We start from the raw sequence: 17,655 nt of genomic DNA, 5'->3' as shown, positions 1-17,655 counted from the left end.
TCTCAAGTTTCTCAGGTTGGCATCACTCTGGATTGCTACGTCTATCACTACTGCCCTCTTCTGCTGTTTGTCCACCACTGCAATGTCCGGTTTGTTAGCCATCATCGTTTTTTTGTCAGTCTGTATCTGAAAGTCCCACAGGATATAGGCTCAGGCATTCTTCACTTCTTGCACAGATGTTTCTGTACACTATGCTTAGGTTTTGAAGGTTTTTGGTAGCCCACTTCTTATCAGATTTTCCAGCCCCCCCCCCCCCCCCCCACCCCACCACCTGACATGTAAATTCTTAGCCCAGGTGTTGTCCGATTAATAATGACGTAAGCAGATGGTAAGTAGCGCCTGAGGAGCTTACCATTTTCATCATTCATCTGTTGCACCTCCAAGGCAAACATTCATCTAGTCTCAAAACGAGCCAACTATAAACTTTAAAAAGTCATTATTATACAGTGTTTTCAGCCAACTTATGCAGAGAGCCACGTAGCTATTTAAGCTTCTTAAACCTGCAAAGAGACGATTACTGACTGGATCCTGCAAAAGTCTGAAAGCTGCACCTTCCCGGTTAAAGCCAGCGTCCCCGTAGACTAGACCTTAGAAGACATATAGCTTTCAGGATCAAGGAGAACAAACATGCATTATAAATGGAACGTTGGTGTGTAAATTTGACCAAAATCAATACGGAGCAAAAGTGAGTTGCCAATGTTTGCTGACACTGATACAGCAGCATCCAGGATTGGTTTCTCTGTAGATGCGCTTTTGCTAACAGAGCACTAAGTAATTAATGCTCCTTGGCCTCGGAAACGCTGTTTCAGGTTATTAGCGTAGGTTTCGCCAGATAGGCTAACAATTCAGCTGACAGTGAAGCAGATAAACACACAAATGAATCTATTCTTCACACCTTTGCCAGCGAGTCTTTATGTATTGATCACTAATCTTTAAACATCCTTATGGGTTTTACTGTATGTTACACACCTTGCGTCATGATTCCTTTTTATTTATTGATGTCAAACATAAAAAAATAAATAAATTGGGGGAAAATATGTAAAGCAGCAGGGAGAAGTGAAGGACACTTATGTCAGGAATAGCAGTTATGACGCACTACCCAGGACATTTATACTCTATTTAATTTGTCATTCATCTGAGAACCCTCTGTGCTTATGTGTGTGTGTGTGTGTGTGTGTCACGTCCAGAGGACAGGCTACCGCTTGGGGGCCTCAGGGACCCTCAGGGGCCCTTCTTATATTCCCACTCCAATTACAGTACTGCCAGCTCTCCGTCACTCAGTCACACACACGGAGAGAAGACAGAGGACTGGCTCATCCTGGAGGACACTCACACACATTCACACACACCTGTATTAATAAACCAACGCTGATGTGCATAATTGCACGCAACTAAAAATAGCATTTAACATCGAAGTGTACCGAATTAGCTTACAGGTGTGTGTGGGGGCGTGTTTTCAGAAGCTTAAAAATGTTCTCAGGGCACCACGTCTAACACTTCTCGATAGACGCAGTGAACTTTACAAAGATCAACATTTCATCTCCTCACCTGTGCTGTATCATTACACCAAGTATTTATATTTAACGGCTCTGCTGTCGATGACTTCCCGACACCAGACGCACACGCGCACCTTTTCTTTCAAAAGTTTAGCAGCCGGTAAAAAGAGTCTCTCTGAAGTTTCGGCATGAAAAGGGGCGACAAGACGAGATTATTACCGAGCGGAATAAAGGAACCATTCATAACCAAGAAGGAGAGGGAGAGAGAGCAATCTTCCTTTTGAAAATCACCAGGCTGAATCCAGGAAAAAACAAAGGCTGTAATTAGACAGGGCCATTACAGCCTCACTTCGAGGACTGTCTATGTATCATAAGAGATTCTTATGTGTGTGTGTGTATGTGTGTGTCTGTGTGCATGAGGGTGTGTATGTGACAGAGAGAGTGGACGTGAGTCAGTGCATAACCACAAGTAGATGCTGAAACTGCTCAGTGAGATCTGTTCAAGTGTGAGATTAAAGTTAGAATAGTGTGTGTGTGTGTGGTACAAATCCCACCAATAAGTCAGGTCCAGACCTGATACACTCCATACATGCAGAAAGACGTGCACACGCACACATACCATGAAGTGGACCTCACACAATGGGACGAAGACGAGTGCAACTTCGCTTAAGGGCAGAAAAAGGACGGGACAGGATACGCACACGCACGGCAATGAGAGAACGGATGGCTGACTTCATCAAGAAAAGTTGAGTCAGTCAAACTCCCTTCGTAAGGCAATCAGAACCAGTGTTTGAAAGTCTTATTTCTGAGATACAACCAGAGACAAAAGGCAGAGAGCGAGTGTCTCCATTGTGCTGCTGTGAAACAATGACGGTGAGTCAGTTTGTGCCGTTACTGCAGTGCAGACACATCATCAGGCTCCGCGATTACATAACATGACATTGGAGTCGTCAGCCATCCATTTGCAGTATTTCTGCTCTATACTTTTTGAAATGTATTGCTATCCGTGGTGGCTGACACTCTTGGCCAAAAGGGCGACAATTTGGTTAAGATATTAAGCGCCTATTTGTAGTTTTTCAAAGCAGTAGCAGTAGTAGTATAAAAAAATACCGAGCCGAAGAGCAAAGCAGAAAACAAGCTAACAGCATAGCGGTTACTCTGAAACTTCTGCAGGACAGTGGCAAATGCGAGTCATGTGTGGGTGGGTCAGTTGCACCCATCCACTGACAGTGACAAGGGTCTGGTGCTATGTGGATCGGGCAGCAGACCAAGGCGGGGGCCTTGGTCCCCAGTCAGAAAAGGGTGGATTGACCACTCCCGGTTGGGGAGGAGGTCCTGCCTCAAGTGGAGGAGATCAAGTATCTTGGGATCTTGCTTACAAGTGATGGTAGCAAGGAGTGGGAGACCGACAGGCAGATCAAAGCTGCGTCTGCAGTGATGCGGGTTGAGGTGCTCCACGTTAAGAGGAGTCAGTTGAGGTGGTTCGGGCATCTGGTAAGGATGACTCCTGGACGTCTCCTGTCAGAGGTGATTTGGGCATGTCCCACCGTAAGGAGGCCTCAGGGTCGGCCCAGGATACGATGGAGGGAATATAGCTCTCGTCTGGCCTGGGAGCGCCAGGGGATTCCTCCAGAAGAGCTGGTGTAATAGCCAGGGAGAGGGCGGTCTGGTCTTCCTTGCTGAAGCTGCTGCCCCTGTGACCGGGACCCGGACAAGCGGAAGACGGACGATGGACGGACACATGATAACGGAATACCTTCGAAATTAGCTTAAAAGTATTTGACTTGGTACGGGGCTTAAGCTTTAAAATATGGTGGGGGACAAACAGCAGACCATCAGCTCTGTGTGTTTGCAGAAGATAAAGGTTTGTTTTATTGCTTACTAATGTGATGTTTTATACTTGTACGACTCAAAAGTTATTTTCTCTCATGCAAAAAATAAAACTTTCTGCGTTAAAACTTTTCATTACGCGATTTAGCAAATGTGTATATGATCTTTTATAACTTTTTACCTGAGCTTTCTACAGTATGTAACTTTTGTTGCATGGACTGCTTTTCATGTCATTTTAAATGTAAAAACATGACTTTCCTCAAACCGTGCCTGCAGCCATCTGGCCATGTGCACACACATAACCCAACTTCGCTCTATTCTGCACCCACTCGCACTTTTGCAGGGTTCTCTTTGTGTACTTGAGTTGCTGTACGAAGTTCATAGCACACACACACACACACACACACACACACACACACACACACACACAGCACGCGATGCAGTAATGGTGATTTATAATGTCTACTTTTTGGTATTGGGGAAGGACATTTCATTGCAGCTCAACGGTGCAGTCCAAATAAATACAAACATAACAAAAGCCAGTCTAATCACAACCCCAGCAGCCCTCTACTCCAGCAACCCTTTAACAGAAACCAAAACAGCGGCCTCTTCTCGTGGGTGAGACCATAAGAAAAACAGCCGATAGGTGGCTTGACATTGCCGTTTTCTCTAAAAAGAGAACGATGAATATATACTGTAGAGTAACTGTTCAGCTTGTTGTTTTCTTCCCCGAGGCCAAGAGTGCAGTGGCTGGGCTCCAACAATTTTAACAACACTCTGTTTCTCCCTGTCACTGAGACCCAGGGGAGTTAAGCCAGAGCCAGGTACTGATACTTCCACTGCATATGCTACGTTCCCTCATAGTTCTTAGCTCAGCAAAACAGCCGGGGAAAGTTTTATATGGATGAATTTGTCACCTCACATATACCGACTTCCACAAAGGATCTACACGTTTCCTGTTATGAGGTTCTCTTGGTACATTTTAAATAGGTTTTGTGCGTTGGGAAAGAATTCTGAAGCCAGTAAAACAAACTACTGTGATCTGATTTTATGCTGCATGATATGATTTTGAAGGTGAGCAGTGTGTCATCTGCAGCTCTTCATCTAGCAGCTCACTGTGGCTGCTCCTTCTTGTTCCATTGCTCCCTGATCACAGACTATTTCACCAGTGACTGATGTCCTCCTCTGTAGACACATTTTTGATGAATGATCGTGGTAAGTGCTAAGCTCACTGCATTTCAAACACGCTGTTTCCCTTGACTAGTGATAATAAAGGTCAACTTGCATTTTTCTCACTGACCCCAACTGATAATGATTCAACATTCTCTACTTTAGGAACATTTTGTAATAAGCATTGGATCAGTTCCTGTTCCGTTAACTCATTTAGGCTCCGCTCTACATTTTCAGATGGATTCATTGGCTTCGTCACTCAGCGATACACCATCAAAGCAGACAAAAACTTTAAATGGCTTCCCGGGAACGTAACGTTGTTACACAGTGAGGGGGAGATAGGCAGCATTCTGACGTGTTTTCTTTTTTTTTTTTTTATTTTAAATATGCTCTCCCTTTGTTATTTACCAAAGGCAGGAGGAGATGGGCTCTGTTCCAAGGCTTTCCCATTAGCTCTGGTCCAGTGTTGAATAAAAGGAGCAAAATCCCTCTCATTTATAATATGTTCATGTTCAAATCACTGTCTCCTTATGACCTTCCTTTATCTTTAGTGATGCAGCAGACACAAGCAGCTGCTGCATGCGTGAATTTTACGTAGCAGAGTATATGCAATACTGAAAGAAACCAAAAGGGAAGACTTAACCTCTTAAGCCCTAGGGTGCTGGAAGGTGAAGCTTGTTTAAAAAGACTAGATGGATTAGTAGAGAATGGATTCCCAGTGTTAGTAACAGCATGACTGTGATTAATTTGTGATAAATTTAAAGAGGAGTAAAAGATCAATGTATCACATTAGCTGCTACATATTTGCAGACAGAAACCAACCAACAACTTGTTGGTTGGAGACGTTGTGAATTCCCAGCATCTTCTCACAGATTTCATCTCCTACCTTCATGACGATGAAGAGGACGAGCGTCACGAAGACATTGAGTTGCGGGTGTTTCCAAGCTTGGGAATTACTGAAGTATTCGAACTCCTCAGCGATGCCCTGTTTGGCCCACGTCCTGTTGTCCAGTAGTGTCACCAGAGACTCCTTCTGAGTCAGCTACAAAACACAGGAAGTGACATACGGCAGTATGAGAGGGCAGGTTTGTAGCATTCATTCTTTGCATGCATCCAAGAGTTTATTTTTTCTTCTCTGTATCGCACCATGTAACAAGTCCTATGATGAAAGACTCTGATTCTGATAGGATCTGAGAGTGGCTACGCAAGGCTAGAGTGAGTAGAGTGATTTATGATATCCTTCACCTCAAGTTTCAACAAAACCAACTTGACTGGAACTTAGCGTAACCACAAGATGCTGACATTAAGGTATGAAAAAAAAGGTGGAATTTAAATTTAGGATCGACTATGAAGTATATTAAATAAAGGAACATAACGTTTTCATAAGTATTACAATGAGAAACACGATTTTATTTTTAAAAGACTCTTTACTTGTTGCATTATAATACACACCAATCAGGCATAACATTATGACCACCTTAATATTGTGTAGGTCTCCCTTGTGGCTCCACAACAGTTTTCACTCATCAGAGAATGGATATGGGCTTATGAGGGTGTTCCGTGGGGTCTGGTGACAGATTGTTGTTCGTGTGGGTCTTTGGGTCCTATGGGTTGAGGGGAGGGGCCTCTATGGGTCAGGATTGTTCCAGTGCATCAAACAGATACTTGGGAGTTTGGGATCTAGTGACGTCTTTTGAGTTTGTCCTAAACTGTTTTGGTGTGTGTCTGTGTCAGGCTGCATCCTGCTGGAGATGGCTGCTGCCATCAAGGAGTGTCATTAGGAGTGGGGGTGCCTGGTCTGATCTTGGTGGGTGTTACATCCACATGAATGCCAGGTCCAAAAATTTCCCAGCAGAACTCTGAATTTTTACAAGATGGTCAATGTTATTTACTTCTACTGCCAGTGGTTTTAATGTTGTGGCTGATCAGTGTATTTTAATCATTATCACCAGACACCAGGCTCCTTGTAAACACTTGTTACTAGAAACCGTCTTACAAGGCACTTCTCATTATTACATCATGTCACTTTCCCTGTGGCAAAACTTCTCGTCATTTCACAAACCCAGGCCGAGTCCAAATCTCCCACACCAAAAAGAACACACAACTACACCTAAGGCACATAAACAACACCAAAGCGATCCCCCAGCCAGAATAAATAAAAAAATGTCTCGCCACATCTCCCTGTCAGCTACACTGGTTACAGAGGTTCTCTAACACCTCATCATGTCATAACAAGAAAAGTTGGTTGTAACGAGATTTGTTGGATGTGTGAAATAGCAATAAAGTTTTCCAGTACGGTATAATGGGATGAAGTGACGCATTGTTATGTAACGAGAAATGTTCTTGTTAAAACTAACCGGTAAAAGGCCGTATGTCATACTATCATAAAAAAGAACTTTTAAAAATAAGTTTCTCATAAGAGAACAAACATGAGAAGTCTCCTTCTCATTAAAACAACAAATGTGATGATATAACAATGAGCTATTTATTCAAACGGTGCATCTCCTCAGTGGAACACATTGTGCACATGTGAGTAAACCTTGGTCCCATGTGCTCACAGGATCCCTGTAAATGACTTTGTGATCCAATAACTATCATGGGAAGCACATTGGTGCAATGATTAGAACTATCACATCATAGCAACAAGCCATCTGGGGCCTTTCTGTACAGAGTTTGCATGTTCTCTCTGCGTGAGTCCGTGGGATTTCTCCCCGGTGCTCTGGCTAACTCCCACAACCCACAGACACGCACCATGGCTTAACGGGTGGTTCTACATTGGCCGTAGGTGTGAGTGTGAATGGTTGTTAATATCTCACAGTGACAGCACCAGAAGGCTCCAGGTCTACAAGCGGCCCTCTATTATGAGTAGTTATAGATGATCACTTGCTTGTCACTTGATGCAACATAACTAATTCGTTACCCAAAGGGGTCAATTAAAGCAGAAATGACACTGTTGTACAGAAACATTCTGTACAACAGAATGTTTTACTAATACTCATTATAAACCTATTATAAACCTTAAGCTACTTTTCCATTCTTTAACCTTTATTTTGAGTTTTTTGATCATGAGCATGTTAAACAATTTTAATGACCGAGGATTAACAGTGATTTAAATTAGTGAATAAAGCTGAGTAACTGTAATGGTTTGCCAATCTAAGATACCATAATACACCTGACACTGGGGCTGAATAACTAATCCACATTTACTTTAAGTTCAAGTGCAAACACTATGGGGTGATTGGAAATATTCTCTCCTCCTCTCTATCCAGGAAGCCTGTGGTTAGCCTGCATTATTCAGCCGTCTCTTTGCACAGTGCGCATCAATTTTTTTGCTACTCTGACAGATTCTCTGTATCACTTTGAGAAAATTACCTTTCTTAATTAGCATCTAAAACCCGCCCGAGTCATCTTCCTGCGTGCCAGCACGGGAGACGATGTTCTCAGAGTGCATAAAACAATGTCACTAGAGATTTAAGATGTAAGGTGGCGGGGAAGACAAATTCACCTGCAGCTGTTTGAAGCCCAGACTACAGTAGTTCATACCGGTGGTGACTATGCTGCCCACCGGCAGACACGTGGCGTCTGAGGAGTGTGTGAGCAAGACGGAGGGATCTGAATACAGAGGTCTCTGACCGTGCGCTCCGGAGACGAGCTTTAAGAGGAGTGGGCCAGCGTGGGCAGGTTCTGAGCACTGGAAGTCTGACTCACCCTCTGATTAGGAGCCAAGGCCGAGCTACAGCATGCGTGAGTGCACTGTATAAGAACACAGCCCAGGGATGATGCACAGACTATTCTGTTTCTAATTCTGATAATTAGACGGATGAAGGGGTAAAACTGGAGTGCAGTCACACACACACACACAGGTTTATGAGTCACCCGAGAAGCGAAAGGACAGTGTGATCATCCAGGACTCAACAGGAGCACTTACAAAGGACATGTGAATCTGTGCTGTGAGTATGAGGAACAATTACACGCTGACATGAATGGTAATCAGACTGTTGTGTTAACAGTGTAGTAATGAATGAAGCAACAACAACACAGAGTAACATGTACAGTGTGAATCATACTTGGAGTTCTGATGTCATTTTGCTTATAGTAAATGAAGACGTTAAAAGGAGTTGACTTGTCTGCAGTCTACACTAACTTCGTTACGCGGTGACAAATGAGTGTTACATGACACACAAATAAAAACAAGGGTTGCACACATGCAGGATGATTTGAGGGAAAACGGGATCCACAAATAAATGGCTTGGACAAATACATAACAACTTCAATAAATAAATTTCAGAACAAACGGAATAACAGAATAAATTTCACACAAAGCAGCAGATGAACTTTTGTTAAGGTTGAAATGTTTCAGTGTGTGAACTTCCGGTTGAATTTAAAAATTAGCACTTGTATTTTTGTAGATCATGTAACACATGACGTCACCATTTTGAAGGCCACTTTCACTCCATGAATATCCTGTGTGATTAAACCTGCTGACGCTTTGCCCACATCAGGAACACGCTCACTGCACACACACACGGCTGCAGCAGTGACTTCATGTAAAACACTTACTGGATGTTCCACAAACATGTTACAACAGAAAAATTTGATAAGAACAAACAAAACACATAAATATGAAGTCAGCACATCATGGGTCATAATGACACAGGCTTTCTTTTGGATGCGTAAAAGCTGCAGTTCAGTTTGGAAAACAAGGTTTAAACTTACTCTTCCAGCCATAAACTGTCCAAAGCCAGGAGGAAACGTTAGTGTGGAGATGATTAAAGTGACCAGTGCTGGATACAGCAGACGCCTGAAAAGACAGAGAGTAATAAAAAGAGACACTATTAATATTTGATGCAGTTAAATGAGCTGACTGACAGAGGCATGTTTTTCACCTTCACCACAGAGTGGAATGAAAAGTCAGCATCGATACAGTAAACCAACATTCACATTTACACTGTTCCACAGAGACTAAACAGGTGTCCAAACGCTATGTTAACTGCAAGAAATAAAAGTCAGAAAAAGGCCAAGCCGTTGAAGTGTTGCTCAAGGCCTCATTCACAGGGTTATTCCATCATCTGCACCGTGTCCTCTGCCGTTTCCGTGGTTTTGCGGATGGCTGCTCCCTTCCTTGCTCCACCAATACCGGAAGACATTAAAGGTTCTGGACAGGGATCAGGCTACAAAACCCCTGCATCTGACCTCTGTTAGGAGACACCTACTGTAGCTCTCCATCTCCTTCAACAGCTTCAAAGCCATCGTCATAAGGAACTGTTAGCTCCAACATAACCACCTGCTTGGTGGACTTGGACGGGACAACAACATCTGATCTCAGTGTTGTGGCCACAATATGGTTGGTGAACTTCAGTTGTTGCTCCACGTCCACCAATGGCCGCCAGTGCTTTGTGGAGGCCGGGATGCCTGCGGATGTTCTTGCCAATATCTTCCACTGGTACTCCACCTTTGACAAAGCCTTTCACTTCTGAGGTTTTCAGCACGAGCACGTAAGAGGCAAACACTGAATGACGTACCTCGTGGCCTCTGCGCTGCTCATATTTCTACGCTATGCATGATAAATAGACTGAATAATCCGAACAGCATTTGAAGCACGAGAGGAGAGGGGTAAGAAGTGGAATAGCTACGTCATTCATGAGCGCAGTCTCTCCCTGCAGAAGGTCGTACTTACTTTTTCATGAGGAACCTGTTGATGGCCTTCTGTTTCCTGATGAACTGAACAATCAGTCGGTTCAGGTAAACAAACAACGCCCCGCCAAAACCACTGGCAATGCTGCAGGGACAAAAAAAAAAAAAGAAAGAAAAAGATGGTTGGAGCCTTATGTATAATCAACCTGAACCAGACCAAATTAGATCAAGTGTAAACAAGCCAAGGCGGCAAGAGTGTATTTTTTTTTTCCTCCCTTGAACCACGTACGCAGTATCTGGCCACAGTAAAAACGACGCCAATGTAACTCGTCTCTAAAGCACTGGAGGTGGACGTTAATGTAAAGAAGAATAGCCACAGGTTGTGCATAAAGCAAAGAAGAAGTGATAGGAAACGAGAGACAAAGACAGAAGACGGAGGACAAAGACAAAGTCAGCCAATGCAAGAAGAGTAACAATGACGACAGAGGAAAACAAAGACATACATCGGAGGCAGAAACATAGATGTGGTAAAGAAATGAACAGGGAGTTTCAGCCGAGAGACAGTATGACAGCACACAGCGAGATGGGCATGTGTGGGGGAGTCGGAGACAAAGCAGGGGAAGAGGTTTATGTAAGTATGCGTTTAAAGGCTCAGCGGGAGCCCTCTTTATGGCAGCGAGAGGAGAAGAAAGACGAGGAGAGAGAAAGAATAGACTCAGACAGCTATGCAGACAACCTAATGCTTATAAATTTATCTTGCTGCATTATTAATTCCTTCAAATACCTTTGAATAAATAATGAACAGGATGATGAGGGAGTCTTTGCACTGCTCGTCGGCCTTTCTGTGTTCTGTGTAGGTGTCCTCCGTGGGACAGTTTAGTGTCGGGGGGGTTTAGGGTAAAGATTTGACTATTGGTTGAGGACAGGCAGGTGTTAGAGGCAGATAAAGGTGTTTCAGCCGACAGTGCTGCTCCTCTAAGCGGAGGCACTAAGAAAGTGTAGCGAGAGCTTCATTACGGTTAAATGAAATGTTCAGTATTCATATATTCTCTATTAAAACTGCTCATTTTCGAATACATTCGACTTGAAGTGATTCAAATGATTAATCAAGTCAAAATTGTTGTCAGTTGATTAATGCATTGATGCCTGTGACATCTCACTGGCTTTTAAGTTCCACTGTACTGAATATGTATTGATTAATAAGCAGCAGATTAATCATTACAGAAAATAACCGTGTGGCTGTTGCCTAAAATCTGGCAAAGGAAAATACACCAATTTGCTGATTAAATGGAAGAAATCAAGAGGAACGCACTTTAAGAATTATATCTGTTTGTATTGTTCTTTATTTAATTAAATCTGTGCTTTCAGACACGATTAAAGCTCCATATCATGCCCACGTGTAGCTAAAAATGTTTTCTTAAAAAAAAAATAAGATGAATGATGAAGCCTCACATGAAGATTTTATTTTGAGTCTCTGCAGTTTTGGGTTATTAATGAACTACATTTCATAGAGTCTCAACTCCGTTTTTTTTAGAACTTCATGAACATCGAGTTTTAATGGAAGAAGATACTTTTTTGGCTTATGCTACACATGGAAACCTGGTTTTAAGGTGCCCATTTACAGTAGTTTATTTTGGCCCAACCCCACTGCCAGAAACACACATATTTACACACATGTATTTATACGCTGCTAAAAATAGTCCCCAACAAATGCACCATTTATTTAATTTAATTTTAGCATTTTTTCCACCTGACATCTCTCAAGCGGCGCAGAACATTTTGTTTAGTCCTTCCACCTTTTCATGTCTTAACCATTTGAACTACTGTTTGTCTAGTTTCAAACCCACACTGCTTTTTTAGTTGCAGCATCTTCCTTTCTTTATACTTGCCTGTAGCCTTACTGACCTCAGCTGCTGCACTTGGAGCATCATTAGTCTGAGCAAAAGTTCAGGGCTGTTGCCATGGAGAACATGTGGTAGGTTACATGTTCGTGCTTATGACCCAACAGTAACTTTCTTATTGTCACATCAAAAGAAGTAAAGCTAATTTTTTTTTATTATCATTTTATTTATCTAAAACATTTTGCCTTTTGGTATTTTGGCTCTTTTTAAAAGCCAGAATACGCCTTCCAACTAGGGAAGTCCCGACCAGTATTGAGAGACTGTTACCGGGGCCAATCCAGGCATTTTTCAAAGCGATGAGATCGGTATCTTTTTTAGTTATTTAGTTTAGATTCGCCATGAACCAAAACCACATCCCTGTAGCGTCAGAATGTTTTCCTCCTCCTCTGCTTTAACGGCGATTGGACAGATAAAAGCTGTCAGAGACCTAACCAAAATCACATGACTAAACACGCCTGCTCCGTGGAAGTGATTCACTCAGGAAAATAAAGTCAGTCAGATAGAAATTTCTAAATTATGCAATGTGGTTGTTTTTGTGAGGTTCCAGTAGGACACTGTTATTCAAAAGTAATGATTGATTAATGCAGCTGAAAAAAACAACAACAAAAAAAAACTGGAGTACGCCGAGTGCACACACGCAAAAGCTGCACGAAACAACAAACGCTGATTTAAAAGCAGAGAAAAATATATTCCAGAGGGGGTTATGGAGTTTGTGGCGTTGGATTACTAGCTCATTTGTGGAGTAGAAAACGCAGGTTTTCTGGGGCCAAGGCACAAGCTACATTCCCACTACTTTGTCTTTGACAGCACTACTTACTGGACTTCATCCGGTCACATGTGATATAAAAGAATACAAGGGAAATAAGAAAAGTCTTTATGAATCTACAGGGGAAGCGCTTTTGTTTATTTAAGTTATTATTATTAGATCTGCCGATACGGAATATTAAAAGCTCGGTAGATCTTAGTTGGGAAATCGCTGTACTGGATGCATTTCTCACGTGTGCACACTCGCAAGTGCGAGAATGAGGTCGTATCACGTCCTCCTCAATTCCCAGTGAATCTCTCTAAAGCCCCAAGGTGTAAACAGTGCACAGAATAGTGTGTGTGACTCTTCAAAGACGTGCCCTTGGCGGCCGCTGGAACAGAACAAACTCTTCCCGGCCTAGTTGACTGAGACACTGACCGACTTTCCCAGCTTGACAGCTATTGGCAGGGGAAGATGGAAACTCCGCGGATGCACCGGCGCGCAGCCTCCTCCGCACACGCACACACTGGTACAGTGTAAAACTTGGGCTAAGCGCTCGGCTGCCATCTCTGGAGGCAGTGTTAAGTGTACTGTACGTGCGAGTCACTGATGCAGCAGTGGGTTTTAGCACCTCCAGGCAAAAACAAAACCAAAAGCAGCCGTGAGATGAAGAACAAAAGACGAGGGGGAAAAAAAAGAAGAAGAGAGGATTTTCCTCTCTTGGGCAGACCTATGCGCTGGTTACACAAACGCATGTGCTTTCGTCCTCCCTCCCATCTCTCCACTGGCGTCCTTCTAGGAGCCTATGGTCTCATTCACAGCAAAGGAAGCGCCTCCAGGCTAAGGCAGGATAAAATAAGACATCCCTCAGTGCGCCAGCAACTGTTGCAGGCTGAGTAATCCATATTAGGTGACTCACGCTAGCCACCCTGCAGTAACACCTTCGCAAGCTACAGTGAGCGGAGCTTCTAAATAATATCTAAATTTATGCTGCAGCCATAGTAAATGGGAATACAGGAAAAGCAGAAGGTCACAACACATGTCGCTGATTTTATGCTTTAAGTTTCTTTGGACGTCAACAGCAGACCAAACTTTTTTTTCCTTCTGTAATTACCTCTTTCTAGTTTCATGAATACTTAACTGATGGTTAGTAATCTGGGCCAATTACTTATAAATCTTTCATATTAACACGTTTTGACTGGTGTTTGACGTGAGGGCTAGCGGCCCTCGTTGCCCACACTTCATGAGTCTAATTGCTGTCTTTGTGAAGACACAGACTGGACAGTGTCACGCCACCAATGAACACTTACCCAATGACAGCGAAGGCAGGAAGCTCCTGGAGGTCAAAGGGGAAGTCTAGTCGGAAGCGGGTTTTGAAGAGAGCCGTGATGGTCTCTGGAGAAAGGGACAAAGGACAAAAGTTAAGAAAGAGAGAGAAGGCCTCTATAACGTCAGAGAGGGATTGGACATTACAGCCATCCAGCTTCTGTCCCTGAAGGAAGATAACGAGTGAGAAGCAAAAAAGTTCAGCTCATTGTAGAGGAGCTGGACAGGACTCATGTCAGTCCAACTATCTGCACAGCATGCAGATAGTTGGAGAAGATGTTGTTTAAAAACAGCTAACAAGGGCCTGGCAGTCCAGAGGAAGCCATCTGATTGGCTGGAAGTTTGGAAATCTGCCTCTGTAAAGACAGACTCTTGTTAGTTTTCAGCTCCATTAGGAACCCATTTCTGCCTTGAAGGCATTGGTTCCCCGCTATCCTTCCAGTTTCCAACAATGCACTGGACAGTTCTTAACCCAATTAGTAGTTTTCTCTTCTTGGTGCATGCCAATGATATGACCCTTCTCAAACAGACAACATTAACCCTGTCCTTTGCTTAATGTTAATATCAGTGTAAGGTTTGTCATCATTATGGATGAGTTCCCCTCCTCCACACTGACAGAGACAATCTTCTGATGCCTGCTACATATGTGAAAGGTCAACTCTAGACAGTGTCAGAAGAATCAGGTCCAGATATCGTTCATGTGTGAATTCAGCACAACGGGGCTCCCACAGATTCTACCTTCAGCTTGTACATTTTCCACATTTTGTTGAGACTGTCTGAAAAGTGATGGGGTCGTGTTGGTTGTAGATTTTGCCCTCTTCATATATGATAACAGAGAGGGACACTTCTGAATATAACTGACCTCAAGATTAAATTACAGTTCTAAGTTACATTGCATCACACCGCGTGCTTAGAGAGTCTTGGGGATTCTGAGCACGTCCATCTTACCTTCGTCTCTGTTCCAAACAGCTAGGACTCTGAAGATGAAGGCACTGAAGGTAGCGGCAAAGAAACCTCTCCAGTAGTTCCTCACCGCAAAGAATGTGGACGTTACTTCGATACTGAACAACACCCCTGGAACACACAAGCACGAGGCATGAGCACTGTAAGACACATGTTTCTCCACAGACAGAATCCCGTTGCCCACCTTTTACAAGTTCCTAAGAAAAGCCCCTAATAGCACACCTCCTCGTGACCGTTAGGCTTTGTTGAAGCCGCTGCTTCTGAACACTGCCTGATCATCTTTTTGTTGTGGTGGAGGTCGCAAAATGATTGAAAATGGTAAGACCTCACATCCATTCATACACAAATATGTGCAGAGACAAATATTAGGATAGTAGGATGTCTGTCACGTCACGGTGGATATTTGTACGCTACGGAAGATGATATTAGAGTGAGTGCATTAGTGAGCTTCATATGGTCGACCACACGAAGGGAGCAGTGATAAAATCGATGTCAGCTTGTCAAGAAAGTAGCTATAAAACATTGCTAGTGTCCAGAGAAGTCTGAGGCCCAAGGCCATTTAGAGATCCAATTTGTATCCTTGGTAAGTACATAAAATATTAAAACAGTATTATATACAGTATATAAAAATAAGAAAAAAACAAGACAACGCTGTTAGCCACCATCTGCACTCAGAGCTGATCTCAGTTGTTGGGCATGTCATATTCCATTTCAAAAACTCAGTTATTCGCCAGATGAAGCCACAGTGTGCTGTAAAATGACTGAACAAGCACAGGCGGAGAAAAACCTGCAGCTGAATAAATGATGCCACTCACACAAAGACCTGAGATCTCCGCCAACATTTACCAAGTTTCTAAATTTAACATGAGACGTTACGAGCTGTACAGAAAGAGATATCGCCTTCACTAAAAGATCCCCCCTGAAAAGTACAAAGAAAAAAAAAAAGAATTGCTCCATCAATTTTAATGACATAAAGCCCATAACGTGTTATGTTGGATGATCTGAGACTATATATATTATATAGCGTTTACACCTCTGCTTTATTACAGTGCGTGCCAGGCTTCTGTTATTCGGATATCTTTGGGGGAGACTCACCTCCTATGGGGGCAGCAAAACAGCAGCCCACTCCCACAGCACAGGCTGCAGCCAGCATCTCAATGTTCCTGGACTCATTCTGAAAGACACACACAACGCACACAACTGGTTACACTCCTGTGAGTCTTCGCCATTTAAGCACCCGGGTCTAAAAACGAATCACGAGGCAGGATCAGAACGCATCAAATCCACCTATTAAGCATTTAGAAGCAATACAAGGAGGAAGTAGACACAAGAACAATTTAATTTTTTTTGGACACGTCTGATCCAACTTACCTTCATTCCAATGAGGCCAATGTCCTTCAAGCAGCGTTAGTGACAGGTTAGTGTGTTTTGTTGTGTGTTTTCTTTGACTTTACACTTAACTACTGCTTCCAGGTTTCAGGGAAACACGTCTCACTTCACTAAAAGCATGAAGCTTGCACAACAAGTTGATGTTGAAATGTAAATAAGCAATTTAGCAATTTTTCTGCTTCTAGAAAGATAAAAGACTTAAGTGTATTAGAAAATATTTTGTTTGTGGAGACATAAAACTAGAAAAAAAATAACTCTTGTGACTGCGTGGTGTCTGACAGAAACATGCTTTGACCCTCAAACCAATCTGAGACAGGATACTGGAATAAACGACAGACAGTCCAGTCTGTTGGACAAGACCTCGGCAGCTGGAAGAAGAAGGAACAGGGACTGGAGGGCATGCTGGAAACTGTGCAATTGAATTACCTTAATCCCTATAAGAGCAGGTTCCTTCAGGTAGCATGGGAGTAAGTAAGAAACAAAGTTAAGCCGGTAAAGAACAAAACTACAAACAACAACTTATCTAACTCAATCAACTGACATTCACAGACCTGATACAAAAAGAAAGATAATTGTCTGCCATTATATAGCCCATCTAGTGTCCGCCCTCTTCAACTAATGGCGTACTCCGTGTGCATGTAAAGTACTCATCGCTGTTATTTTTTTTTTTTCCAGAACGACAGAGCTTCGACACAAAAAGCTTACTTTCACAGCCCACGGGCTACATTAACACACTGTGCTTCAGACCCTGGAGAGGACGAGGAGACACTGCCGCGGAGGGACACTTCACACATGCACACACACTCTGAGCATTAATATGCCATAAAATGCAACACAGCCCTCTGGAGAGACTGCAGGGGAACAGAAGGTTACGGGGAGACAATGTAACGAGGGTGACGACGACGACGACAGCGGTTACTGAAGGGAGGGATAGCGAGGGAGACAGGCAGATGAAAGGTTTAACTGTCAAGCAAAAACAAAACAGGGATGGAGAGAACATGGTGCATTTGTTTTTGGCCAAAGTAAAATCAAACGGTGAGGTGTGGGTCTAAATGGATTCCAGATGGTTTGCCCACGTTATCTGAATTCAAAAGATATAAACTTCTCCCTTGTGGTGGAGATTCACCTTTAGTCTTTTACACGGCAATTAATGAACAGTATTGTTTGTACTGGGGCCTGTTAGCCCAACCATTAAATAATA

The 17,655-nt window shown here is 43.0% G+C and overlaps 1 protein-coding gene across 3 annotated transcripts in view; it reads right to left on the bottom strand.

Moving 5' to 3' along the window:
- clcn2c (chloride channel 2c) overlaps nt 1–17,655 on the bottom strand; it is a 143,377-nt gene that overhangs the window by 44,499 nt on the left and 81,223 nt on the right. For all 3 annotated transcript variants that reach the window (XM_047594209.1, XM_047594208.1, XM_047594210.1), the window contains exons 7-12: nt 16,161–16,239; nt 15,051–15,176; nt 14,087–14,171; nt 10,174–10,275; nt 9,213–9,297; nt 5,383–5,538 (exon numbers count right to left, since the gene is read on the bottom strand). In XM_047594209.1, coding sequence (XP_047450165.1) covers nt 5,383–5,538; nt 9,213–9,297; nt 10,174–10,275; nt 14,087–14,171; nt 15,051–15,176; nt 16,161–16,239 — 633 coding nt within the window. The remainder of the gene's footprint in view (nt 1–5,382; nt 5,539–9,212; nt 9,298–10,173; nt 10,276–14,086; nt 14,172–15,050; nt 15,177–16,160; nt 16,240–17,655) is intronic.

Source organism: Mugil cephalus, chromosome 9 (genome assembly GCF_022458985.1).
Source record: "Mugil cephalus isolate CIBA_MC_2020 chromosome 9, CIBA_Mcephalus_1.1, whole genome shotgun sequence".
NCBI classification, from domain to species: Eukaryota; Metazoa; Chordata; class Actinopteri; order Mugiliformes; family Mugilidae; genus Mugil; species Mugil cephalus.
Note: the sequence above shows the minus strand (reverse complement) of the source record. Positions and strands in the feature narration are given on the sequence as shown.